This window comes from Erithacus rubecula, assembly GCF_903797595.1.
Source record: "Erithacus rubecula genome assembly, chromosome: 6".
NCBI lineage: Eukaryota > Metazoa > Chordata > Aves > Passeriformes > Muscicapidae > Erithacus > Erithacus rubecula.
Genome location: NC_136688.1, coordinates 44,938,039 through 44,964,627, shown reverse-complemented (window position 1 = coordinate 44,964,627; position 26,589 = coordinate 44,938,039). Strand labels below are relative to the sequence as shown.

At 39.0% G+C, this 26,589-nt stretch overlaps 1 protein-coding gene and 1 long non-coding RNA gene across 3 annotated transcripts in view; one reads left to right on the top strand and one right to left on the bottom strand.

Moving 5' to 3' along the window:
* Positions 1 to 10,127, bottom strand: part of LOC306803220 — a 38,672-nt gene extending 28,545 nt beyond the window's left edge. For both annotated transcript variants that reach the window (XR_013774579.1, XR_013774580.1), the window contains exon 1: positions 10,013 to 10,127. This is a non-coding gene — a long non-coding RNA (uncharacterized lncRNA). The remainder of the gene's footprint in view (positions 1 to 10,012) is intronic.
* A 4,653-nt stretch (positions 10,128 to 14,780) lies between these two features.
* PPP4R3A (protein phosphatase 4 regulatory subunit 3A) overlaps positions 14,781 to 26,589 on the top strand; it is a 42,063-nt gene continuing 30,254 nt past the window's right edge. Inside the window, exons 1-2 of the mRNA XM_079309271.1 lie at positions 14,781 to 15,953; positions 23,139 to 23,194. Of these exons, the coding sequence (XP_079165397.1) occupies positions 15,812 to 15,953; positions 23,139 to 23,194 (198 nt within the window). The 5' untranslated portion in view covers positions 14,781 to 15,811. The remainder of the gene's footprint in view (positions 15,954 to 23,138; positions 23,195 to 26,589) is intronic.

The window sequence follows — 26,589 nt, the reverse complement described above, 5'->3', positions numbered from 1 at the left end:
CCATGTCCATTACAAGGTGACAAAACAGCCTCCTTTATAAAAACTAAAATTTTCATTATTTCCAATTGGCAAGAGCTTTTTTTATTACATTGTTGCATAAAAATAAATGTATATATAATAGTAGACATTGAGAATAAATAACTTTGTTTTTTTACCTTTTAGGGAGCAAACAAATTATTTGACCATGTATTGTGCCCATGATATCACTGAGCAGCAAATAATATTTTTTGAGCATAGTTCAACCAGAATGAAAGGCAGTATCAAGAGCTCAAAAATTCAATACCTCTATATAGGCTAAGTGATACAATATTGGTAAGATGAAGATACTTCATATGGTAGTATTTAATACTTTCAAATAGCAAAAAAATAGCAAAAGGGTATTGGCCAAATACTTCAGAACTTTTATTTTTACTTTTTTGATCTGGTGTTTTAGAAGTTATAACCAAATACCAAATGTTCTAACAAATGTGGAAATTCACAATTTGATTGTGGAAGTATGATCAAAGATGACATTCTTTATCCATATTTACTTTTTCAGCTTTTCAAAACAGATCCACCAGTAGCAATTCTGATTCACCAACACACCTCTGCTTTGAAGGAAACAAGTTCTGAATGCAAGAGCACAGCCTCTCTAGCACAAACTATTTGGTCTGCCTTTAGCTCAGTATTGATGACATCAAAGTCATCAGACTATTTCTAGTTCCAAAGATTCATAGATTCCTTAGTGTTGTGGTTTAGGAATGATGCTCCCCTGAGACTCTCCCAACCAGGCTGCCATTCACTCACTCCCCCTTCCCTTCCTCCCTGTGGGGGGCTGAAGAGGAGGATTTGGGACACAAAAGGCAAAGATCATAGGTTGAGAGAAAAATTACTGTGAACAGCAATGAGATAAGAAAACAACCAGTAACAGCAGCAGTACCAATAGTAGAAGACTTGCCTCACATCCAGAAAATGACATGAGGCATTCCAGAATAACCTCCAGGTTCTAGACTGTGCTCCCTCCTGACTGCTGCAAAAATTAACCCTGTCCTGGCTGGAACCAGGACACTTAGCCACCTACTTGATTCATACAGAACTCTGGAAAAATCAGGAGATCCTTTCCTGGATAAGCTCAAGAACAGATAGAGGCCATGGGTAACAGACAGGGTCTTTTTGAGTATTTAGACAACTCAGCCTAAACAAAATAGTTCTGTTATCAGTCCTAAAGATGTATTATGTTGTTTTGTTATTTTTCCAGAAGTTTTCAGACACATGCAACAAGAAACAGAAAGTTATGTAGCATCAGTGAGTATAGTTGGTTATTAGTACCAAAACCACCTGAAAAAATCTTAGATTACCACTTCTTCTTATAATCTATTATATCTGCTGACAAAATCAGTTTGACAGGCATTGTAAAAGATGTCAGTCAATCCTAAGAGATTTGTATCCTTAGCTACCCCTTTCTAGGAAATTATTTGAACTCTTCTCAGAAGCTGCCTATTTTCAATAAGTAGATACTCTGATTTTTACATATCTTCTTGTTTGTTAGGTATTTCTCTTCCACAAGGCTTCCTTGAATTCACAATCATGGCCCTGTGTGAAGTGATTCTTCAAATGTGTTCACTGTTTAACTGATTTATTTTATCTTTCTCTCCATCTGTATCAGGTTTTTCTGATCTAGTTAAATTTTTAGAGGTATGTGGAAATACAAATACACATGGAGGGGAGACAGGGCATTCACTCCCATACTGTGTTTAAAGGAAACTTTGCTTAGCAGCATTTACTGCTGGGCTTGTAATCCAAGCTTTTAAACTCATAACAATTTGGATTTAAATGCATAAACATATCCCATTTATTTCAAGCATGCATGTAAACGTGGCTATAGCTGTCTATAAACAAATAGGCCCTAAATGGTTTTTTGGGTTTTTTTTTTTCTTATGTGTGATATGCTTTGGACATTATCATATAATCCTTTGAGAAATCACTATAGTAGTTAGTGGTCACTATAGAGGCATCTGCATCTGGTGCTGGGCAATGTGGTTTAGGGGCTACAGTGGTAGTGCTGGGTTTACAGCTGAACTTCATGATTTTTAAAGGTTTCTTCTAACCTTGATGATTCCATGATTCTATAGTATATTAAGATCTTGTCAACTACAAGGTGGTTATTAGCACTTCAAAATCTTTTATGAGCTCACAAGTCGCTTCAATACCTCATTTTCCATAGTGTTTATTCTGCTAATTCTTGGCTAATTGCTCCTTTATCTCTGACTTTTTGCTTATTCCTTCTAATTCACCTTTTCTGAGGCAATACTCCCTTCCAGCCAATTTCTACTCTTTGGGCATAACTTGTACTCCACTTTTCCCCATGATTTTGTTTGAGGCAGAGGCCCCTCTGATTTTGTCTATTTCAGAAAGAAGCTGACTCTTTTTATATTGCTCTTACTGAAAGCTGATTTCCTTGCCTACCAATACTACAAGTCTAGTAAATTTGTAACATTCTTATCTTCTGTCAACTCATAGTCCTGATGAGATTTAAAAGCAAGGCAACAGTTCTCATTCCCTGTGGACACGGTCACTGCCCCTCAGTCCCATACACAACTTCTTAAATAGTTGGTGTTTAGCAGATCACTGAATAGGTCAAATTAATAGAATAGAAGCAAAGTGAATGAGTAACAGAGACCAGCATATAAATAGAATCCTACTCTAGGAAAAAAGCATGCATGATTTGATAATTATTTTAATTGTGTGAAAAAAAGTGGATTTTGGTGGGGTACATCTTGTAAAGAAAGTTATTTCTATTGCTAAAAGTTTGCACAATAAATTGTTTAGAAGGAGATTGTCTTAGTTACTAAGATAAACATTTCTCACACAGACTTGAGAAGTGTAATTTTGCGGGAATTGGTCTTCACTAGTTGGAGTCTACCCTGACTGACCATTTGTTGAAAAGACAAGCACGTGGTATAAGAAGTGTTCAAATCACTAAGGAAAACAGTGTCTGGGTACTAGAACTTAGCATTCTAGATCGGGGGAAAAATAATTTCAAAGACATATTTCCTAAAGATTGCAGCATTTATGAATCCAGGTCTCTTTAGGAAATCTGCAAAACTTACGCTCTTAAATCCCAAAGACCACCTTTAAAAATCCCAGCTCTCAGAGGAGACAAAATCCTGTTGCATGCATCTGATGTGATGTGAGCTATGCATAACCCACAGGGAGAGGCAGGAAGGAATTCAAGGTGTTCTTGACACAGCAGTCCTTTATCTTACACTGAGCAAGCACGCTGCTGATGATCAGAGTAACACCAGGATTTATAGGTGATAGTGATAGGAGTAGGTGACCTATCAAGATGCTTATATAATATGCATGCCCTTCAAGAATGCTAAAATCTTGATAGTTAGTTTATTAGTTTCAGTAATACCCATCTGACCTTTCTGCTTTTTAAAGAAAAAACAAGCAACTGTGTTGCTGCCACTGATGCAGTAGATACTGATTTGTCTAATCTACAAATATACTGATAGTCTTGCATTGTTTGCTGTGGCTGGAATTCTGGCTGAATTCTCTCCCTTAGCTACTTGATGAGTCCATTGTCTGGACTTCATTCTGGATTCTCACTCACTGCACAATGACTTTGCAGCCTAATCATTGAATTTTGGTCTTTGGTCTTAAGAATATTGTTATTAGTCACTCAAATAGGAAATCAAAACCAGTTCCAGCCATCAGCCAGGAACTTAGGACACTCTTCCTACTGCAGTGTTACAGGTTGCACCACCATGCTTCCTGACACATACTGTATTGCTGGCTTCATTTCCCTGTGTAAATGCCTAAGAGCAAGTATTTCTTCACTAGGAAGATGGAGACGGTAACATCCTTACCCAGCTTTATAGGCTAACAGTCAGGATTGTCTTTTGAGAAAAGGGTTTGGACTCAGGCTGTGGAGGAAGTTGAACACAAGGCTTGACCTTTGAGTGCTCTAGTAGAGTTGTACTGCCAAGAGCCAGCACACCAAGCAACTGCTGGCTTTCCAAAACTAATATAGCCACACACACATTTTAAAACTGAAGAGAGGAATCTAGGATTCCTTTTACTTAACTCCATGTGCCAACGAAACAGATCTCCTTAGGAAATTGATGTGTCACTCCACTTAGATTTGGATCCTTATTAACTTATTGGGAGCTGGGAGGTTACTTGCATAAGCCACAGCAGGTTTGCTAATGCTCAGACAAGGGTTGGAAAAAAACACAACGGCAAAGGCAATGATCACAAAAGGAAGCAGAGAAAATTCCATTTAAACATAAGAATAAACTATTTTACTGTGAGGATCCTTAAATACCACTTGGGGACTTTCATCCTTGGAGATATTCAAAACCTAATTGGGCAGAGTCCAGAGCAGCCCTTTCTAGTGGATTCTATTTTGTGCTGGGGATTTAGACTAGGCAGTCTCCAGAAGTCCCCTCCAACTTCAATTATTCTGTGATACTGTGAACAGTGAGAATTTCAGGCCAAACAGAAAGGCAAACTCTGACCCCAGACTCAGCTTTTTATTCTTGAAACTCAAACCCTATTTTTAGTACCCAAATCCTCACTGAGATCAAAGCAAAGAAAACCAGCTGTGAGAATTTCCTTTACTCTTGCATGTATTTTCTTTCATGCAGTAGTATGGTTAAACTTAACAAGAAATGTTTGTGGTGTGGGGGTGGATGGGTGTGTCTGTTAAAAAAGAAACAACAAAAAGAGGGAGGGAGCTGCCTTGTAAGAAAGAATTAAACCCAAAGGCTAGAAAGCTCAGAGCAGTTGAAGTCAGGAAAGAAACTTTCAAATCTACACTTTGTACAGATTTTAAACCATGCAATAAGTGGAGATGGAAGGGCTACAGACAAAAAAAAAAAAATAGGTTAAATATCCTTCCTGAAAGTTACTTTCATTTCCTTGGCTATAGTACAATAAAGGACTAGTTAGCCAGTCAGCCAAACTGCTAAAGAAGCAATAACTGGTGTCATGGAGGGAGTAGGCACAGTCATGATGAAGAAAATTTCCATATTCCATTCACATAGCTTTGAATAGAAGTGAGTTCTAAAGTTTGAATTCTTTTTTTCCTTCCCTTGGGATTTGCTTAAACTATAGAGTACTAAATACATATCTTTGGGGTTTTTTCTCAATTTCACAGTTTATCTAATGCTTCAAGAGTGCTTAATAAACCTTGTTGTTGGCAATCAATCACTGTTGGAAGTGAATGCAAAAGAGGACTGGGATTAAATAGATATCTACACATTGGAATTCTCTGTTTGCAGCAAAGTCATTGCACTTACAAAATGCATCCATTACAAGACATTAAGGGAGAAAAAATTAATTCTGATCAATAGCTTTGCTTCCACATTTTTTTATTCTGAATGGTTGTTCAAATACAAATTTTATTCTGAATAGTTTTGGGAAATGGGAGAGTTACATTTAGTCTGAGTCAAAAAAGCAATTATTAATTTTATGCATTGTAAAATATAGTTCCATAAAATTTTACTGAAATTCCCTGGTTATCCTTTCTCAGTCCTTGGATAGTATATTAATACATGTCAACAAAACATTCTTCTACATAATGAAAACTGTTCAAAAAATATTATTCTTTAGGGAACTTCAGGTAAAGGAAATGTTCCTCTTCTGGTTTTGGTTCAATTTTATTACTTTATTATCATTATTTCTTATATTTGTTCATATCATTCTCCAAACAGTCAGTTTATTTCTGGTCTTTCACTTTGATTCCATAGACATGTGCATTTAATTACAAGCATGAGATGTAGTTCAGAAGGATTGAAGAAAATCAAACTATAGGCATTGGGTGAGATCAATCTTTGTAAGAGTGCCTTCTGATGGAATGGAACAACTTTGATATAGAAGGGAAATTGTAGAGAGGTAGTGAGACATTTCAAGAACTGAAAAATAATCTGAGAACTCTCTTATGCTGATCATCATAAGGAAAGGTTGTCAAATGAATCAGTTAAAGGATATAGGAAAGTAAATGACTGCCAGGGCCTGGAAAGGTCATTCAAGAACTTTAAACATTAAATTCCCCACTTGAAAACTGTGGTGTTTAACCCAACACTTCAATCAACCAGGAGAACAGAAGATGACAGACATGTCACCAGTTTTTATCTGAGGAACAATAATACCCAAGATCTGAGTTTCGTGGGTGGCAAACTAATTGAAATTATTGTAAAATAGAACAAGTAGAAACTTGAGTAAATCAGAATATGAGGGAAAAATCAATATGGTGTTTGAGGAAGGAATTTGCATAGCAAATGTAGTAATCATGAGATTGAGCTGGACATTTTTATGTAATTGGTTTTGTAAAATGTTTGAGAAAGACACCTCACAAAGAACTCCTGAAAAAATTAACTTCTTATAGAATGGGAGAAAAGATAATTCCTGCACAAACAATCCATGGATGGGAGTTCCAAAAAAATTATGATTTTCCACAAGTAGCAAAAAAATGGGGTTCCACTGGATCTACAGCTGTCCAGATCCTGCTATACAAGCTATCAACAAATGACAACATAAAGGTGTACACTGAAGCAGGAAAGTTTGCAAAGATAACTAGCTCTGCATCAAAGCCACAACTGAAGCAGACAGCAAGGAGTTGAAGAAAATTGTAACTAATGCTGAGCAGCCAGACAGTAAAACCTCTCATACAATGTATGCTTATCAAATTCAAACACAGGCACTTGAAAGAAAAATACAAATCAGAGAGCTCTTAGCTGTAATTACTCAATGATGGGATTTGGGAGTTATTTGAATAGGCAATACCATACCCTGTGGCAAGAAAAGACAAACTGAACATTGCAATTATTTCTTTATGAAAAGAATAGAGAACAAACCAGGATCATGATGCTGTTCTATCAACCTTGAATCTCAAATACATGCACTTTTGGTTATTGATCTCCAAGACCAATGGAGAAGCACTAGATAAGATAAAGGTAAGTTAAGCAGTAATTATCAGAAATAATAAATAGGTTCTATTCAAGGGAAACCAAATAGCACATTTCTTCATGGAAAAAAGATGATTAAAGGTGGAGGGAAGATAAAACCAGTCATGCAATTATGTTGATTCATTGTTTCTGAGAAGCACAAAAGCTGTATAGTAATTTGAAACAAACAAAAGGAAACACTGTTTTTTAAACATCACTTAGTTGTACAGAACGCTTAAACAGATGGACCTTTGATCTGACCAGTGTGGCAGGTCTTACAGTCTTGTGACTGACACTTTTTCTGTGTCAGTCTGTGTTCAGTGTCATGTTGAGGCAACATCAGTTGAGCAATATGAGAAGCTCAGTATAAAAATAACATCCTTTTCAAAGTATTCTTTCCATTTGCATCTACCACCCCTCTCTACTGTGACAGGCATTGCCAGTAGCTAAAAATATGCAAGCACATAAATAACATCAGTGCCTATCATGTGGCTGTGATCTGCTTGTACCATACTTGTCCACGTCATTTCTGTTACCAGTTTTACCAATTCATAATTGGCAGCTGCTCCTCCCAAGTACTCTGGTAAAAGTATGGCCTTGCCACATACACTGAAAACTAACATCAGGTTTTTATTACATTAAATGTAGAACTATGAACTCTTCAAACACAGAATCAATTAAATAGTCTTCTGAGCATTGCTGTAGGAGCATTACAAAAGGAGACAGCCTGTTTTGAAATGAGTATTCCAAGATAAAATCAAACAAGTCCCTTTATACCTTTGCACTAGATTAGTAGGCAGGAGCAAATTTTTCAATGCAGATGTATCTGTCGGTGCAAACATGGTATTTACTGCATTCTTTTAAATGCCTATCTTTGCTTTGGAAGTTACTAATTTATTTTCACAACACAGCCATCTATAGGGTAACTGTATAATAACTGTGCTTATCCCAGAAACCTTGTGTATTTGGGACATGGTAGCATATATTATAACACAGAATAGTGGCAGTGTATGTAGAAAATCAATTCACTGCATTCCTCCAGTTCCACTGACTGCTGAACCATGGTTACACAAAGATACAAAAGATGAAAATGGTTTTCCTCTCCTCAAAGAACTACTGTTAAGAAAGCTATGACACCATTAGGTGGTGCCTGGGAATTGATGTAGAAGGAGAAGAACTTCCTACCTTGCACATTCATTTTTGCAAAAGAACCATGAGCCTGTCTATTCTTATGTGCATGTTTATCTGACAAAATTGTCAACAACAGCCTACAAATTTCTTAAGGAGAATGCACTGTGTGGAAATAAATCAACAGCAAAATCAGACACTAGACTGAAAAAGTGCATAAAAGGAGTCTATTTTTAATATATGCTAAAATATGCCTTTTGCTATTGAGGATGAATAAATTAAACTGCTATTTTCCATGTAACCCTATGACCTCCTAGGGGGTTATTTTCAGTACGGTGTTTTGGAGGGGGGGAAAAAAATCCCTCAGGATCTCTACGTTCTTCTGCTATGAAAGATCTGAACTGAGATAGCTGGAGGCAAGAAACAGCACAGTTCCCAATTCTGATACCATTCAGTGTACTACTATTAGAAAAGTGCCATTTAATTGTCATTCCAAAAACATCTTCTCTTTAAATGGCTGAAGTCTTGTTTTGCTAAGATTTTTCATTTTGTGAAATGCATGGATTTGAGTTTACACTTCTGTAAAATTGTGTAATAGGTCCTGTGTTTAAAATGCAATTGATTAACAAAACTTCTATCTCCTATTAAACACATATTTCTGATTTTCCCCCATTCTGTTACTTTTCCCGTGTCCATGCCTTCATCATAGTTTGTGGCTACAGTGGATTCTTTTTGCAATATTTTCATGGATCTTCTTTCTCCCTTGTCACTCCTCATATCTACAAGGAAGGTATACTGAACTAAAGGACAAGGCTGTGTGCTGGAATTCCCAAAATGTCACTTCCTGGGAAAATTGAGAACAATATTTTCAATATGAAGAAGAAAAACACCACACATGGGATAAACCAGGTGCTAAACATGCCAATTGATAGAGGAAAGATTTCAAGGCAAGCATAAAACAGGAAAGAGAAGGATAGGAAAAAACACCTGAAAATATATTTGACTTGATGGGGGAGCCAAGTTGTGCAGGACCTTGCAAGAACAAAGATCAGTCCTATAGTAGGGAACATGGTACAGCAGAGATTTCAAACTAGTGATAGCTATTAGTAGGATGAAAGGTGAGACATAACCTAAGCACAATTCTTTTGGGTGTGCTAAAAGGAATTGGGAAGAAGATGTAAAGAGAGCAGCTGTATGAGTAAAGGAGGGAGATGAGCTTGATTGGATCCATGGTTTCCTCAGTGAGAAGGTCAGGGAAGGGACTTAGGGCTGGTCCATGTCACATATAAAAGGTAACAGGAAAGTATAAATCATAATCCCAATGATTTAGGATTATGAGAAGTGAGAAGCACAGAGAAAAGCAGGAAGGGATCAAGGTTTCAGCTTTACTGACTGGAATTAGTCGTTTTCCTTTATCTCTAGCTGTCCCAGAATACTCTAATGGCTGCAAAGCACTGTAAGATCTTTAGGTGATCAAGACCCTAGGGTGTCTGTTTCAGGGGACCTCAACAAATCCCAGCTGGCAATTCTGTTGTCCCCATACAAGCACATTAAATTGAATGGATATATTATACCACATATCTGAAATTGTAAAGAATGTCTTGATATCAGGGAACCTCAAACACCTGTCTACCAGAGAACAGATGTTTACAAAATTTTTAATGTAGATTTCAGAAAATTTAAAGAATTATCACCATATTTTTTAGTCAGTATTAAACACAAATAAACACATAGACCTTGATATATTCTTATAGATTATACATTCATTATTATTTTTTCAGGTTCTTTCACTAATGAAAGTCATAAGCATCAAAAATAAATCCTGCATGTTAATTAGTTTAGACAATTGTTAGTGAATATTTAACATCTATAATTTTAATAATATTATATAATAACTAATTTCTGTACAGTTTCAAGCTGCAGTGATGATTAATGAAATGGTATGCACTTACTCTGTCTTTGGTAGTAATGTCCAAGTGTGGTTTTAGCTGCATTTATTTGGGACTATTCATTCTCCCTGTTTAGCCCCACTGTCCTGCAGCAGCCAGTGCACAGCAGAGCTCTGTCACTGCAGTCACCCCACACTTCAGCACCCTGGGGTGAAAGCTGCCAGAGCTGCATTTACCTCACTGCTGCAGACCCTCCTGGCACACACGCCAGTCCCAACCTCCTTCCTCCTGCACATCTGCTGATAACCCCACATGCCTCTAATGCCTCTGCTCATCAGTCACAGAAGTCTCTGACTTGAGAGCTCTGCTTCGAGGCCTCCCACGCTCTGCAAGAGACCCTTGGAGTACATTAGTGTATTGGACTACTAAGTTTGGCTTCAGCATCAATGCTTCCTTGCAGCAGAGCATTTTATCACTTTTTCAAGGAGCTATGAATAAAGAACAACCATTCTTGTTTTGACCATCCCACCTACTTGCTGGACTTCTTGCTCCTCAGTTCTCATATTGGAGGGGACATTAAACAACTGACCCCTGCTGACTTTCTTCTTGCTTTTCAAGATGGTACAGATGTTTGCCAAATTCTGTCTCAGGTGTGAGCCCAAATCCTATCTCTGGTGCCAACCAGAAGAGAGGTTATATAGATAGAAAAAGAGGATGCTAGGCTGAAAATGTAGAATCAGAGGAATTTCTAGGTTGTTACTGAGGCAAACCCATTCCATAACAATTTAGGTGTTTTTTCTAGGTAACAATAAGAGCAAAACCCTTCAGTTTTGCATTTGGTCTATTTAGCTTTGCTTTTAGCTACAGAAGGGGCACAAAGTGAGGAAAGTGCACATTTCCCTTCCTAAATGCTTGGCCTCTGTTACTGAAGAGTACATCCACAGAGTCAGAGTCAGATTCTCACGTCTGCTTTGTTGGCTTCAAATGTGAAATGGAAGACACTAAAACCAGCTAAGATAATTAGTAAAGTAATCTCTCAAGTAGTTGGATGTGCTCCCAATCTGTTTATCTCCCAATCTGTTTTAGTTGCAACTTTCACCACAATCATTCCTGTTCTGTGCAAGTCTTGAATTATCTGCATCTCTAAGACCATCATTGTCACAAACACCAAAATTACTCATATATTATAAAATTGGAAAAGAGCAAACTTATATTTACATTGTTGTCAGTATAATGACTGATTCTAAAATTACTTTCTTAAAAAAACTTACATGCCTCCTTTTTATTTTTCCAGGACATTTTTTCAGGTTTCTGACATATTTTTACATTTATTACACTTTATTGCAGACACATTGTCACTTTCACTAGCTTTTGTCCAGGAACCTGATCCTAAATTTACACAGATCTAGTTCAGTCACCCCAGATAACTGGCCCAAATGAAGAACCTGCTGAGACTCTGTGTGTGTAAGGATGAGTGTCCACCTACCTGTGTCCATGTGCTGCTGTCTTGCTCTGGCTCTGTCAATGTCCCTTCTCCATCCCTTTTGGCCTTTCTTCCTTTTTAATCTAAATCCATATATGTAGTTCTTATTTACACAAACTGGAAACACCTTCAACAGTTTCCACACTCACCTCAGCATGTGCCTAAGGTAATGAGTAATTTATTTTAATGAGTGTATTGTAGCAGATAGTAAATTTTTAGATGATTTGGAGGAGATAGAATAGAAAAAATGAGGTAGTTTTTACCCTTACGGGTTTCAGATGGACTTTGAAAGCTTCCTGAAAACAAAGTTATGATGTGGATCTCATACTTCCTGCCTCTCTGTCCATCACTTTCTCAAAAGAAATGTAAAATGCATGGGAATGGGCATGTAAGAGAAGCCTGTTGTAGTCTGAGTTATGGATGAACTTATTGAAAAAAAAAGGGGGGGAGCAAAAGCTAGGAATAGGAAGTCTGCCATAAAAAAGGGGGAAGAAAGGACACAATAACTCCTGCTAAAACTTTACAAACACAGTCAACAGGCAAAATAATACATGTAAAAGTAGAAATATGTACTGCTTAGTGGCAGCCAGCACAATTCAGATGTCTTGGAGTTACCCTCACAGAAGAAGGGGAATTTTCACTGCTGGATGAATAAATAACCCAGGCATGTTCTCTGCATCAGCAGTGCTTTGAAATTCTTCAGTCTGATGATAATGAGGTCTACATATTTAGATAAAGCATAGCATTTCCAGAGAGGCATACAGGAATTCAAAACAAATACAGACTTTGCATGACTGTGGAGCTGCAGAGAACTCTCCAAAGGAAGCTCCACTTGGAAGACAAGGGTTTTTCAGTACTGTGAAAATTAAGAAAATAATAAGGGTTGAAAGAAGAGAGATGACATTTCTGTTGAGGAGATTCACATGCACATTATGTAGGAGGAAGAGTCACAGAATCTTAACTGCTGACCTTCACAGGTTCATGGTTGTGGTTCAGGTACAAGAACAGGGCTACTACTTTTCAGGGGTCCGTGGCAGGATGTGAAAATTGACTGGCAGCATCTGAGACATTGTTCATATGGTATGGCTGCAAAAATGCATGCTGAGGAGTCTTAGATTTTGGAGTGCCACAAATGGATCTGAAAAAAAAAAAAAAAAATTAAAGCTCTTCAGAGCAGTCCTTTCTGACCTATTTCAATTTCTTAAAATTTGTTAATCATGAGGACACCAGAATTATAGAATGTATCATTAAAGTTACTTGTATTCCTGATGTTACATTCTTCCACATTGTGCTAGTTTCCAATATGCCCAAAAGGCATATAATAGGATCTTACAGACACAAAGCAGTATCAGAAGTTTGTCTTGGTTGCTTGTTTACCATGCAGCCTTGCTTCTTTCAGAGCTGCCTTACTATTTAATTCCATAGATGTGACCCTGTATTTGGCTATATCTGAAAGGTGCCATTTTAGGAGGTGTAGGTCAGAGCACCACCAGGCCACAACTTGACTGCCTGAGCTACTCATCCATCAGATCTTGAACAAACACTGTTTACAGCTCAAAATTTTCAGTGTCATTGCTTGCCTTAAAAATGCAGTGATTACTGGGAAGCACTGATGAGCTGACAAACTTGTAAAGCTGAAATAAGCCACAAGCAGCTGCCAGTAACCTTCCCTCCTGTCCCAGGCTAAGCCATTCTTTCTGTATCAGCACCTCCAGTAGGTGAACCTGTTTCTGACCCTTATGTCCTTATCCATTTCTTGCCATTCCTCCAGGCTCTCTGAGTCATACACAGCTTTCATGCAGAGATTTTATATTGACTTTCTAAACATTACATAGGACCAAATTTGTATGTGTGACCTGAAGTTCTTCACAATAACAATGCAATTTGCTTTCCCAAAATTATTATTATTAGACACTGAAACAAAAAGTTATCTTGTTCTTTAGTCTTGACTGCTGTGCAAAAAGTAGCTCTCGAATGACATAAAAAAACCCAAGCCAACCAACCAAACAAAAAACACCAAAAAAAAACCAGCCAAAGAACCCCTGCAGTGAGCAGTGTGTTCTCTGCTTAATCTGATGGCCACAAGAGGGTACAATTTGTAAATGGTACGTGAATATAACGGTCCTACAAAGTTTTCTCTAAGTGACATCAATCTTTTCTGAAGGCACAAAAATCCATCTCCAGGCTGGCCTGAGGGAAATTTTGGCACAGCACCAGCCCAGGATCATCTCCTCAAGAGCTGCCCAGGCCACCAAGTGAAGGCAACGAGCATCTTTCTGTGCACGAGCATCTTTCTGTGCATGAGCTCTGTGGTGCTTCCCTTCAGCCAGGCCCACAATCCACAGCTCCCAGACAAAGGAATCTCTCCAAACCTGTCACTGCTTTAGCCAAGGACACCACGCTAAGAACAGAAGCACAAAGCACTTTCAGCTATGTCATAGGCACCCAAACATCACTCTCCAAGGCTCCTGTATTTTTGACCAGCCCTTGGGCATCAGAGAAAAGGCCAAATGGCCTTATTGGGGCACATCAGGAATCACAGATTATTCTGGTTTGGAAGGGACCCATGAGGATCATCGAATCCCACTCGTGGGCCTGCACAGGACACCCCAAGGGTCACAGAATGTGACCGAGAGCGTTGCCCAACACCTCCTGAACTCGGGCAGGCTGGGGCTGTACCGTGAGAGCTTGTACGGGAAACTGCTATCAACCCCGCAACAAAACACTGTCTTTCTCACAGAGCAAACAAAATAGAAGATGGACAAAGAAAACCAGGGCTTGACTAGGTTTCCTTGTGATACATAATTCTGGTGAAAGCTGCAAATTAGTGGTTTTGGCTCAAACCCCCCTCAATACAACTCACTTTGATAAATGAGTATCAGGGCTTGTTCAAAAGCATAAAATAACAGAGTATATATTGCAGTGAGCTCCCATGTACACTGCGTATCTGGACTGTACTGTGAAATGGACTCTGTTCTGGTGGTGCTGGTGGGTCCCACATGCGCCAGTGTTTTCACATATTTTAGGGAAACCTGTCGAACACGTGCTCAGATGTTGGCAGCAGTGGCAGAACAGTGCCTCGACAGCTTCTGTTTGTTATTGGAATTATTGGATCCCATCTATGAGTGCGGAGATCCAACAAATATTCAACTAAAAGCTGTTTAACTTTAGGATCACTGGGCAAGGTGTGACAGGAGATAAAAAAAAGGAAAATAGAACCACAAAGCCGGGGCCCGCTGGCGCCTGCCCCAGGCCCGCGGGAGCGGCGCGGCCATGGCCACACGCTCGTCCCGCGCGCGGGGCCGCTGGCCCTTTAAATGCCGGCGGGCGGCCCGTGCCGCCCCTGGCTGGGAGACCCCGCGCCGCCAGTGAGAGGTGAAACCAAGATGGCGGCCGCGCAGTGACTGAGGCGGAGCCGGGGCCGGAGGGAGCCGGGCCGCACCAGCCGCTGCCGATCGCCCCCTCCCTCCACCGGGCACAGCGTTTCTCTGCCAGCCGGGTCGCCGAACGCTTGGAAGCGCAGCCACGTCAGAAGGGCGCTGGGGAGCCGGGACTGAAGCGCCGCAGCACCAGGAGGAGGAGGAGGAGGAGGAAGAAGAACATGGCGGCGGAGTAAGGCTGGGAGTGAAGCCTCCGCCTGCGACCGGAGTCCATGGGGAAGACGGGGCGCTGAGCTCGGCTGGCCATTCACCCCGTCCCGGGCAGTGTCCCAGGCCCCGGGCAGCCCGGGCGGGAAGGAGGGCGGCTCCTGGGAGCCCCGCGCTGACGGACGGCGAGCGAGGGGCTTCGGGCCTGGGCAGCTGCTGCACAATAGAGCCGGGCTACAGGCCGGGGCGAGCAGCCCCTCTTCCGCCTGCCTCCCTTCCTCTGGCTCCCTCCGGCCTCACCGGCTTCCCTCCTGTTTTCCTCGGCAGGGCTCCGGCTTCCAGGAACGCCTGCTCCTGTCACGCTGGGCCGGCTGCCGCCCGCCGCTGCTTCCTCTACCGGGAGTCCCCTTCTCCTCCGGGATCCCTTCTTCACCGCCTCTCCTGCCTGCCCTTCGCCCCGCAAAGAGCCTCTCTCCCCTCTGCGGCTCTCCCTGCCTAGGCTTACTCGCCTTTTGTGCAGCATCTGACTGTACCTGAAGGAGCAGCTTCCTTTTTTTCACATCTTCACCTCTCGTTTCCCCCTCTTCCCCAATCATCCTCTGTTACCCTCGATAATGAGGATCTCATTGGGGCACTGAAGAGGAGTAAGAAGAGTTTGCTTGGCGTGCCCGTGTGGAGCTGCTCCCCTCTTTCCCGCTCCCTTCCCCTGAGGGGGGCCTGGCCCCCGACCAGCCTTCTGCTCCCCCAGCGATCGCGGGCCAGAGTGGTGGCTGCGGTGTGGCAGGCGGCAGGATGACGGACACCCGGCGGAGGGTGAAGGTGTACACGCTAAATGAGGACCGCCAGTGGGATGATCGAGGCACAGGGCATGTGTCCTCTTGCTACGTGGAGAGGCTCAAGGGCATGTCCCTGCTAGTCAGGGCAGAGAGTGATGGTAAGTGTGTACGGCTGAAGGTACAGTCTTTCCTCATCCTTCCCAGAAAAGGAACTGCGTGTAGCTTTGTGTCTGTTGCCTTAATGTTTTGCTGCATAATTCAAATCGTGTTCCTAAAAGCAAGTAAGCACTAACCCGGCTTCATTCGTGCTAGGCCGAGTGAAAGAAGCAGAAGATTACCATCAAGTGCAAGCATCGTAGGCACTTACTGAATACACAGTGTTGCATGCAAAATGCGTTTGAGTCTCGTTGTAAATCTTGTATGGGTTTGGATGTCTACTGGTCTTTTTTCAAAACCGATCGCTAGATGTTTCTGGAAGCGATCCACTCATGAAAGTTGTTCAAAACTTAGATTTTGGTTTTTAGCATTTGTTTTTAGAAGATCGTTGGATGGCTAACACCTTTCTGTTTCCACCTGCCCTTTTTTTGGTAGCTTTTAGTATTATGTAAGACATTCTAACAGCTATCAACGGTTTTCAAAGTACAGTTACGGTAGTAAAGGCAATACAATGGACAGAACAGCATTTTCAGAGATGGTTGTTTTTGGTTTTTTTCCAGTGGGATGGAGTTCTTAGTCCTTCAGCAGTTCTAGGTCTTCCTGGAAATGATGGATTATCAACTTCTTTCATGTTTTCTGGCAACATATGTTAGTAGTGTATATGTTAAGTAGTAATATCTAGCCCTGTAGCTACATGTTTGGCCTAGTCTTGACTATTGGTTTAGTGAGTTCATGACTGCTGTGATCAGAGATTTTCAAATGTGTACTTCACAGCATCAAGCTTGTACCATTTTCCTTTTAAAGCATGTCAGTGCATAACTTACTACTAAATTAGATGTATAGCTACTGTATTTAGTGACTTGTAGATCTGGTTGTAGCATATGACTGTCAACAGACCTTGTAATTTTATTTATTAAACTTTTTTAATCTAGGAAGTAGGATGAGCATCCTTAATACTTTTTGAGAAAGTTCTGATAAACTGTACAGTATGTAATCTCTACAGCAAAGATCATAAACTGATATGGAGGAATCATTCATCGAAGCAGGATTTTGATAATTGAGCTCCTGATAACCCCCAAAGAGATCTTGTAGTTTCTTGATTATACTTTAAAAGGTTAAACTGACACCTGGTTTTTATTTATTTTACAGTGAGGAGGATGTATCTAAACCTTGAGCAGCTTCATAGTGCAAGAGAAAACATTCAAAATGGAAACAGATTTAAAATTTCAAGGAGGAGGGAACTTTAAAAATTATCACTAAATTTTTACAGTATGTTTTGTCATAGATACTGTCCTGGCTGCCTACATGGCTGTTGGGGTCATGTTTAAAAACTGTTATATCTCCTATGCATTAAAAAATTATACATTTAAACATGTAACTTTCATGTTTAAAATCTGATGTGTTTTTTTAAAGTATTTGAACTAAAATCAATTCATTAACTTTCAGTGGGATATGTGTGCTTCAGACTGATTAGAACCTGAGTTGGACTGTTGTTGCCACCTCACTTATAAATGAACATCTGTAAAAAGGAAGATACAGATTGGTATAAAAACTAAAATTAAGTCATTGCTTTATCTTGCATAGCTACGCTAATCTAATCTAATCAAAGCAGAACTGTCTCAAATTTATTAATTGCACTTGAGACACAGATGTTTATTTGATAGTATCTACACTTTAGACCTCTCTCAAACTGCATACTTTGTACTTCAAAGTATTGAATAATGCACAGAGTTAAAGTTCTTAATATAGTAGGTAGTATCAGTCCTGGGTAAATGTGCACTCTATTAATAGGCTAGTTTTTCTAACTTGCTTGTGTAAACACCTCATAAAATTTGATTTATATTTTGTTTACTCCTACTGTCTATTCTTTGTGGGCAAATTTTGAAGGCAAATAGTCATTTTTACATGTGAGCAAATGATTTGGAAAAAGGTGTTTTATATACTGTGCAATTTCTGTTTCCTTGCATGCTTTTTTTAACTGAATGAAACAGTTGGCTGATTTTTAACTTTCACCCAGTTAACAAAGACATACAAGTAGTAGGAACCTACCTGTAAACCATTTGCTTCCATGTTTCCATTGCATTCTTGTATTGTCCTTCTTTGCCAGCTCCTGCTCTTTCCACAATGAAACTTCTTCCTTCCTGCATTTCTAAACCAGCTTTTCCTAGCCTTTGAGCTGAGATTCATCCTGTGCACACTGGCATATTCTTACTGACTTACTCCAGGAAGCTGACAGAAAGCCTGGGGGATATGCCTGAAGGTGAAGGCTCCATTTCCTGAGCAGGGGAGGTCGTGGGGATGTGAGCAGAAGTTCCCTATGTGTGTGGGAAATTCCCATTCCTTTTAAAGGGCCAGTTTGCTGTGCACAAATCAACAGCAGAATTACCAGTGGTTTCTTTGGCTGACCATGTGGGCTAGCACATGGTTCAGTCTTTGGATTTTGCAGCTGTGACTTAGTGTAGTAGTCTGCTTTACAAGTGGTTGAGATTTTATAGCACAGTCAGGGTGTTCAGATAAGGAAAGTGCAGCCACATCCAATGTCATTTGGAGCTGGAGGAATAAGAACCGAGTAAAAGGGGTTTTTATCTGTAGAAGGGTTTTTTAACTTTTGCTGGTGTTTACCACCATCATAAAAGAAAATAATTTAGAGTAGATGAGTGAGTTGTGTTGCTAGCTGCATATCTAATGTTGCCAGGCACTAAACTGTTAAGAGTCATTGCAGACAATTTGGAATAATCAGAATAGAAATACCATAAACTGCTTTCATATCAGGTATATTATGCTTTGAAGCATGAAATTGTAATTTTTTTTTACACTTTAATAGCTGTTCACTTTTTATTTAAAATGCTGAAAAGTTTCTGTGTGTGATTCCTAGTTGTAATATATTCTGCCTGAATTGCAGCTGAGCAAGAGTGAAATATTTTCTGACAAATTATCACCTACCATGTGAGTTTCTGTGTGCATTCAGAACCCTTTGATTTCTTACCAATTTCTGACATGGTATTTTAGCCTACTGTGGCCTACCTTAGTATTAAAATGTCTTTGTGCTTTTTGGGGCTTGCTGTTTGGTTTCAGATCACCTTCTTTTTGTTCTGAGCCCAGGTGACTGAAGTGACCTCTAAAGTGAGCACTTCTGTTCAAGTAATTTGTGTTAATTTGAAAGCTTAAACTTTTAATTAAAACTTACTGGTCCTGTATCTAAACTTTTTGACAAGTGTAAATTAACCCTTTCATTGCAGGCTGTACTTGTGAACTCTCTTTTAGGATATTTTCATTCACTTGAAGTTTGCTGTTTCTGAAGTCTGTATGGGCACAGGAAAAGCCACAGGACAAGCACCTACCCTTACTGTTTCTGTAGTGCAGGTATCAGAAAACCTCTACAACTAGTTTTGTCTAAGCTTGGCCTTAGGTTTTTTACTTTGTTCAGATTCAAGGGTCTGAATTTAATGGCTTGTTTTTAATATAGTATTTATCTTAGATCAAAATTTTAAAAAAGCATGTGAGAAGATGACTTGGGGCTTTTTTGTTTCTTTTCTCCTAGTTTTCCACTTTGCTTAATATTTGGATTTGACTCTACAGAAGTGTCTTAGACTTAGGGGTATTCTCTTGGAATTGTAGAACACTTTCTTGGCATTCAGTTTGAGCTGTTTCTTGAGTTTCTGAGGATCAGTTTCTGTGATTCGATTGCAGCAGAACTGATTGCAGAACGTAAATCTCTCTGTACATCTTGCAAGAAACAGCTCTTGAGTTGAAACTTTAATTTAAATGTAAACATGTTTATACTGGTGGGTGTAATGAGCAGCACCTTTGTTTTTCTGCTGTTGAGGAAGGCTCCATGTAACAGTTTGGTGTGAGAGCAGCAATGTTCTAGATTAACTGGTCTCTTCCATATGCATATTTGTAAATAAAACTGCAAATTTGCTGTTTAAGACTGTTGAATTGGGGTATTTGATGTCTCTAAATGTAAATAAAAAGAGCATCGAATATCTATCTGTGTGTAATCTCTTTTGGGCAAGTCTTTCCCTATATACACATTCTGCAGCACAGAATAGTGATTTCTACTAACAGAACCCCCAGCTGCACTGTACTGCATTACAGCAGCAGCTAACAGAATTTTGCAAGTCACTTTTCTTTTTTCTAGATGGTTTCAGATAATAATTTTTTTACTCCACTATTTTTCTGTTACCTTTACAAATTCATTCAAGGCTGTAATTTAAAAAATAACAAGATCTGCATAATTTTGGGGCATTAGCTAAAAGCATAGCTTGCATTAAGGTGAGTTTTCAGGTCTTGCCTAACTTTGAGTAGAATCATTGGGTCAATGAAGATGACATTTTGTTGGTGTATTTTTATGAAGATAAATTAGGCTGGATAATCTTCAAATTTTCTAGGATGATGCCAATGGAAAAGTACCTACATGGCAAGTAATACTTAGGACAAAAGCATCTCAAACAAGTGATAATGGCTTTGAGTGGAAGTTTATTTGTGATGTGTTTTATTTCTATAACCTTTTTCTAAAAAATATATCTGTGTTTCAGATCTCTGTTACTGTTGCCTGGTTTCCACATGCAAGTAACAAAGACTTAACCAGGAAGGGGCCTGATACTGTGAAATTTAGTGTATTAAATAAATTCACTGAACTGACCAGTAGATTAGTCACTGATCTTTGACTTGTTGAACCCTTCTTGGGGAGCTAATTGCACAAATGGAGCATTGTATTCTTCAGAAGAATGGATTTGGGGCAGTTATTAGTTATAGAGCACAATTTACCTTTCAGTGTGTTTTCCTTCTCCAGATCAGTGAAGATGTTATTGTCTAGTTATTGTCCAAAATGGTGAGGAATGAGTTGAATCATGTGGTAGTGAGAAGCAATTCAAGCCTTAAAAAGCTTGATTTGTCTTTCCAGCAAGCATCAGGTTTAGTAGAGAAGAAGAAATGCTCTTTTTTGATAAGTCTGGTAAAGAAGTCATTCTCTATTGTCTGCTTCTAGCTTAGCAGATGAAGTGTCTGCATTCAATTGTTTTCAGTTTTTTAAAATAGTATTTTGTCAAACATGGCATTCAAGTTGTGTGGTATTCTTCTAATGTTGGGATTTAGGTGTCTGTAGGTCTGTGTTCAGCCATTAAAATACAATGTTGAAATTACCAATTACTTTTGATTCTTAGAAGATTCTAGTTCATACTTTCTGATACTAAATATTTCTAGACAGTAAAGACTTTCTAGAAGTTTTTCAGCCAATTTAATAGCACAGATAATATTCTAATACTTCATGTAGTAGAAGCTGGGACTTTGAATTCACGACTGACTCTGTGCATCTGATGTTTGTAATGGAAGAGGAAATGCTGGTTTTAGATGTTCATTAGGCAAACTCTAAATTCAAAGCCGAGACTATGGCCAAAGTATGAGCAATGTATTGGATTTGTCTTTAAACCTCATTTTAGATGTTTTCCTTCTCTGTCCTGCTCTATGCTTTGTGATTATTTTTTTCTTTAGTTATGCAGTTACACTTAAGCAAATAAGCTGCTTTGGTAACAAAGCTGGTGCATGTCAGAAAACTGGAAAAGCTCAAAAAAACCTGAATAGTATATTTGGGCTTGAGGCAAGAGTTTTTTCTGTGTGTCTTGTTTTTCCTTGAGGGGTATTTTTTTCAATTTTGTAGTTGAGTTGTACTGAGTTTGTAAACAAATTTTACTCCAAGAGCAGTTGAGACAGGGTGATAGCTTTTCAAGCCAACTTCATTAGTGAAGGTTGCCTCTTGTAGAACAGCAGACTTAGAAATTGGGAACAAACAGCCTTCACAGGTACATTAATTTGAAAAAAATACTTAATTTTATCTGATGACCACAAGCATAGTAAGCTAGTGGACATAAAAATCATTGGTAAAGCTTCTAAATTCGTCAAGTAATAACTTTTCTTATCAGATGACAGAATGTTCTGATATTTACATAATTCTTTAGTGATACACTGCTCTTACAGCAAGTGAAGTTCTGTGATCTGGTTCTTCAGTCTCTTCCCTCACATCCCCCAACCTAACATCTTCAGCAATGTCAGAGAGAAGGATCAAATGCACCCTCAGCAGTTTTCCAGGTGACACCGAGCTGCAGTGGTGTGGTTGATGTGCCTAAGGGATAGGATCCCATCCATATGGACCTGCACAAGCCTGAAAAGTGGGGCCTTGTGAACCTCATGAGCTGCAAGGTGCTGCACCTGGGTCAGAGCAGCCCCCTGGTAGCAGTCCAGACTAGGGGATGAGGAGATGGAGAGCAGCCCATATTTTAGTAATGCATTTGCTTTAGAACTATAGTGAAGAAACAGAGAAGTTAACACTTAAAGTAAGTTTGGGCTTTTCTTAAAGCCTGAATTTAACCAGGTAAGTAAATGGAGAAATGCCACTTTAAATAGCCACTTGCTGCCTCATGTTTTGATTATATGATTGACAATGCAGATTAATTTATCACTGTTTCTTTGTGTAAGCTGAATGAAGCTCTGCAGATATGTAAATTTAAGTCGTGCACTGGCATTAGTGCTGCTGAGTAGCAAGGTGGATGAGGGAAGTGATTGGTCAAAGAATAAAATCAGCTTTAAAAGTTGTTTTTGCATAGATCAATGCTTCAGATTGTTTAAATGTGACACAAGAATGCTAACATGCAAAAGGAAGGGAAAGAGGACACAGACATGAGAATGGAGTTGGTGTTATGTGTCCTACATCACAAAACCTGCTGTGAAACCATTGTTCCTGAGTTTATTGTGCAAAGTTTTCTGGTAATAGCAGTCACAGTGGTTATGCTTTAAGCATTAGTTTCTAGATATGCTTTCCAGGAAAATAAATGTTTTAGCTAACCTTTAAGAACAAATACCACATGACTAGAATTTTCACACAAAACAACCATAGGTCATCTCTGGAATGCAGTTGTGATACTTTTGGTTTGCTGACTTGCAGGCTTTATCATGTCTAGAAAGTTTTCTGTAGAAGAGTCATTACTCAGAATAAGAAAGGTTCAAAATTCAGTCCTCATAGCATTATTCTGTACTGTGTGAACAGTATCTCTGAGGGACAAATGAAATATGAAGCTCAAGGGTAGGGGGTTAAGAGAGTTATTGTTGCTCTAGGAAAGAGTGATCAGAAAATTCATGTGGAGATTAAAATTTTAGCATGTATATAAATAAGTGGAACTTTTTTTTTCTAGGCTCTCTTCTTTTGGAGTCCAAAATTAATCCGAACACTGCGTACCAGAAGCAACAGGTAAACATACTTTTTTTTTTGCTCTCATGTTTAAAGGCAGAGTCTTCAACAGTATACAACCAACAATATAGCAATACAGTAATTTTTTGCCTCTGTTGTAAATTATATCTTATGTTCTTGTGCCAAAAATAGGCGAAGCATTGTACACCATTTTTGTGCATTACATGATCATGTGTTATTTCTCTGCATTTTTGGTGAAGTTATACAGATAAATTGTGCTCTGTTTTTCACCAGAAATTGCTTTGGAATAGACAGTCAAAACATAGTTGGGAAAATCACAATGTAGCTGAGGTTCCTGAGGGTTATATTATCTAAAACTTAGTATCATATGGCTTGCTTTCTTCTTTTTATTTCAGATGCTATAACTTTAAATACTTTTTTATTCAAGGAAAGACTAGAAGGCTTTAAAGCTATTTACTTGATAACCTCTGTTTCTTTTACTTGTAAGGTGGATATGGGTTACTACTGCTCCAAAGCATTCTGTATGAATAAAAGCAACTTCTTAGCTTCAGTTTGCACATTGCTTCAATTATTTAAGCCATACATTGTAAGCCCTTAAAGAATGCTCCTGAGATGGGTGATAAGTGAGCTGTGTAGGTTTTGTACTTTATTTGCTGTGCTTGTTTCATGGATGCTGGGAATTGCCCTTACAGGTTTAAAAGTGCTGAACCACATTGTATTTTGTTGCCTGTTTGGTCAGCTCAGACATGTTAAAATCTTGTCAGGTGCAGTTAATGTATTAAAACACTCTTCAGTCTTTCAGCTTTTATAGTTTATTACTGGCATGGAGATACTGTTGTTTTGTTCACAGGCAGTCCCAGTAGTTATGTCACTCCAGCTGTTTGTAGGATTGTATTTGGAACTGAATGGGGGTAGCCAGTATAGGCCAAAAACGCCCTTGAAAAATTTGACATGTATTGTTTTTTGATATATTCATAATGCACTGTATAAGCAGCCCATACTGAACAAGTGATGAGGACAGTGTGGGTTTGGAGAATCAATTCCAGGGAATGAGGACAAAACCATCAGAAATGCTAAGCAGGCTAAGTTTTAGCTGTAATTCTGACTAGCTTGAGGTCACGGTTTTATGATACTGTAACTTGAGCTTTAAAACTCCTAAAGTTACACTGAATATTTCACAGCTCTATAGCATAGAGTGCTGATCTGGTGTAAACTTGCTTTGCTGGCTTATATCAGTTAAAAACTCACTGAGGGTGAATTTTATATCAATAGGCTTTATACCACATCAGACATGAAACCTCCTTCAAGTAGGCATAAAATGGCAAGATTGGTGCCAGCCATCACATATGCCAGTCACTGTAACAGCACTTCCTACTCAGTCAGACATACATTGTAATCTAGTGCTGCATAAATCATACTGGCCATTGGGAAATCATGGTTAGAGAAATAAAAATAATTAACATGAATCTGTCCCATTACAACAGCACTATACATTCTCTATGCTACAGAAGGAAAAGTGCTGTTTTTAAAGCTTTCAAATGCTTCATAGACAGATATTTATATTTGCAGGTGGACTGTTTATATTGTTTAAGCAAACCAGATTCTGATATAGATTGAATATAAGCCTCCACTCTGAGCCTTATAAATACCAAATGTTTCTTGATGTGTATATTAAATATGCTCTGTAGCATGTTTTCTTTCATGTGAGGCCTACTTATCCTTTCCCATAGTAAAAGGCAAGTTCAAAGTTTAAACCTGATTCTATATGACCTAAGCTTGGAGCTTAGCAGCTGAAAGAAAGAGTAGTTTTTTTTCCTGGCTCTGCTCCTGGAACTCTGAATGGCTTAAATTTACTAAACCATAAGAAAATCAATTTGGTACTTTAAATAATTTTTTCAAAAACTGGGAACTCTCTATGCTGGCAGAACTTTCAAACTACCTTACACAAGATTCATTTGTGGAACTGAGATGGAAGGGTGAGTGAGATCTTTCTTTTTGACTGCAGAAGGCCACTTAGATCACCTCACTACTAGTGGACTTGCAGCCCAAGATAGACAACTTGCTTTTGAGCTTGCCTGCTGTTGTTAGTTGCACTTAGAAAATTTCAACAAAAATTTCTCAGAAATCTAAGACTTAAAACTTCAAAGTAGCTGTATAGTATTATGATCTTACCAGGCTTTTATCTCAGAATTTTGTTGTGAGGGTGAATCTCTATGCTGTTTTAAAGAGTACATAGCAACACATCCATTTCTCCTTTGACACAGAATGCAGCCTGTGGGCACTTTGAATATCTGATGGAATAAATGGATAAGTTCTGACTTTTGTCTAGGCTGACATGAGGCTTTTAAGAAGAAGCAGTCTTTATTGGACCGACTGAAACAATCTGTGGTTGGAAACAAGGAGAGATGTGTACTAAGCTCTTGGGGAGCCTTCCTGTGCCAGTTGTTTTGGATCCTTCAACAAAAGAAGCCTATAGATACCTTTGTGATAAACAGTGAAGTCCTTCCACTGGTGAAAGAGCCTTCTGCCTATCTTGATCTGTTAGTTCAAGTGTGAAATAGAAGGTCTCATTAATTGTTGATATCAAAAATTATGCAATCTCATGGTTTATATATGTGTATTTTCATACTTGCATAGCTTAGATAATTATTTATCAAAATACTAGTGTGAAGACCTGAGGACAAGTTTGGCTTTTTGCCTCTGGTCCCTTGGAAACTAAAGCCAACAAAACCAACCAAACCACCAAAAAAAAACCAAAACAAAAAAAACCTACCAAAAACTATACCTGTGAAGCTGAACTTCTAGGATGATTTTTGTCTCAGTTGTCTTCTTTATATTTCTTGGTGTTTAGTGTTTAAAGCAGTGATGGTGGTAAATGCAACTTTCTGCCTTTGGGGAGAAAGATTACTTAGGAGATCTTGAGTCCTGCTCAGGGTCTCATTTTTCATACATCAGCCCGAAGTATTTCAGTTTGCACAGTCTAGTTCCCAGACTTACCTGCCAGGTTTGAAATAATTAATTAAAGCATGAAATCCATAGACAGTCTTTTGACTACCTTTTCAGTAGTCAAAAAAGTTAGTCTGTGACAAGGAAGAGCTGTTTTCTGCCATGTACAAAAAGAAAGATAGGTCTTTGTATCTGATTCTGCAATGCAGAATTGCTACCAGTGGACATTCATTGATGCTCTGAACCATGCACTTCCTGGCAAACTCATCACTATTTATGCTAGAACTAGAAGAAAGGAAGCCTCAAGAGGAAAAAAAGCTAGAAAGAAAACAACTTGAGAAATGTTCTCAAGTCACGTAGCTCAAGAAAAGTACTTAATATTTCTTATGTTAAAGTACTGTTTGTAGGCAGAAACTTCCTCAGTAAAAGCAAAATTTGCACAGTACAATCACATGAGCTCTTGATTTGTATTCTTGTTTACAGCTCTG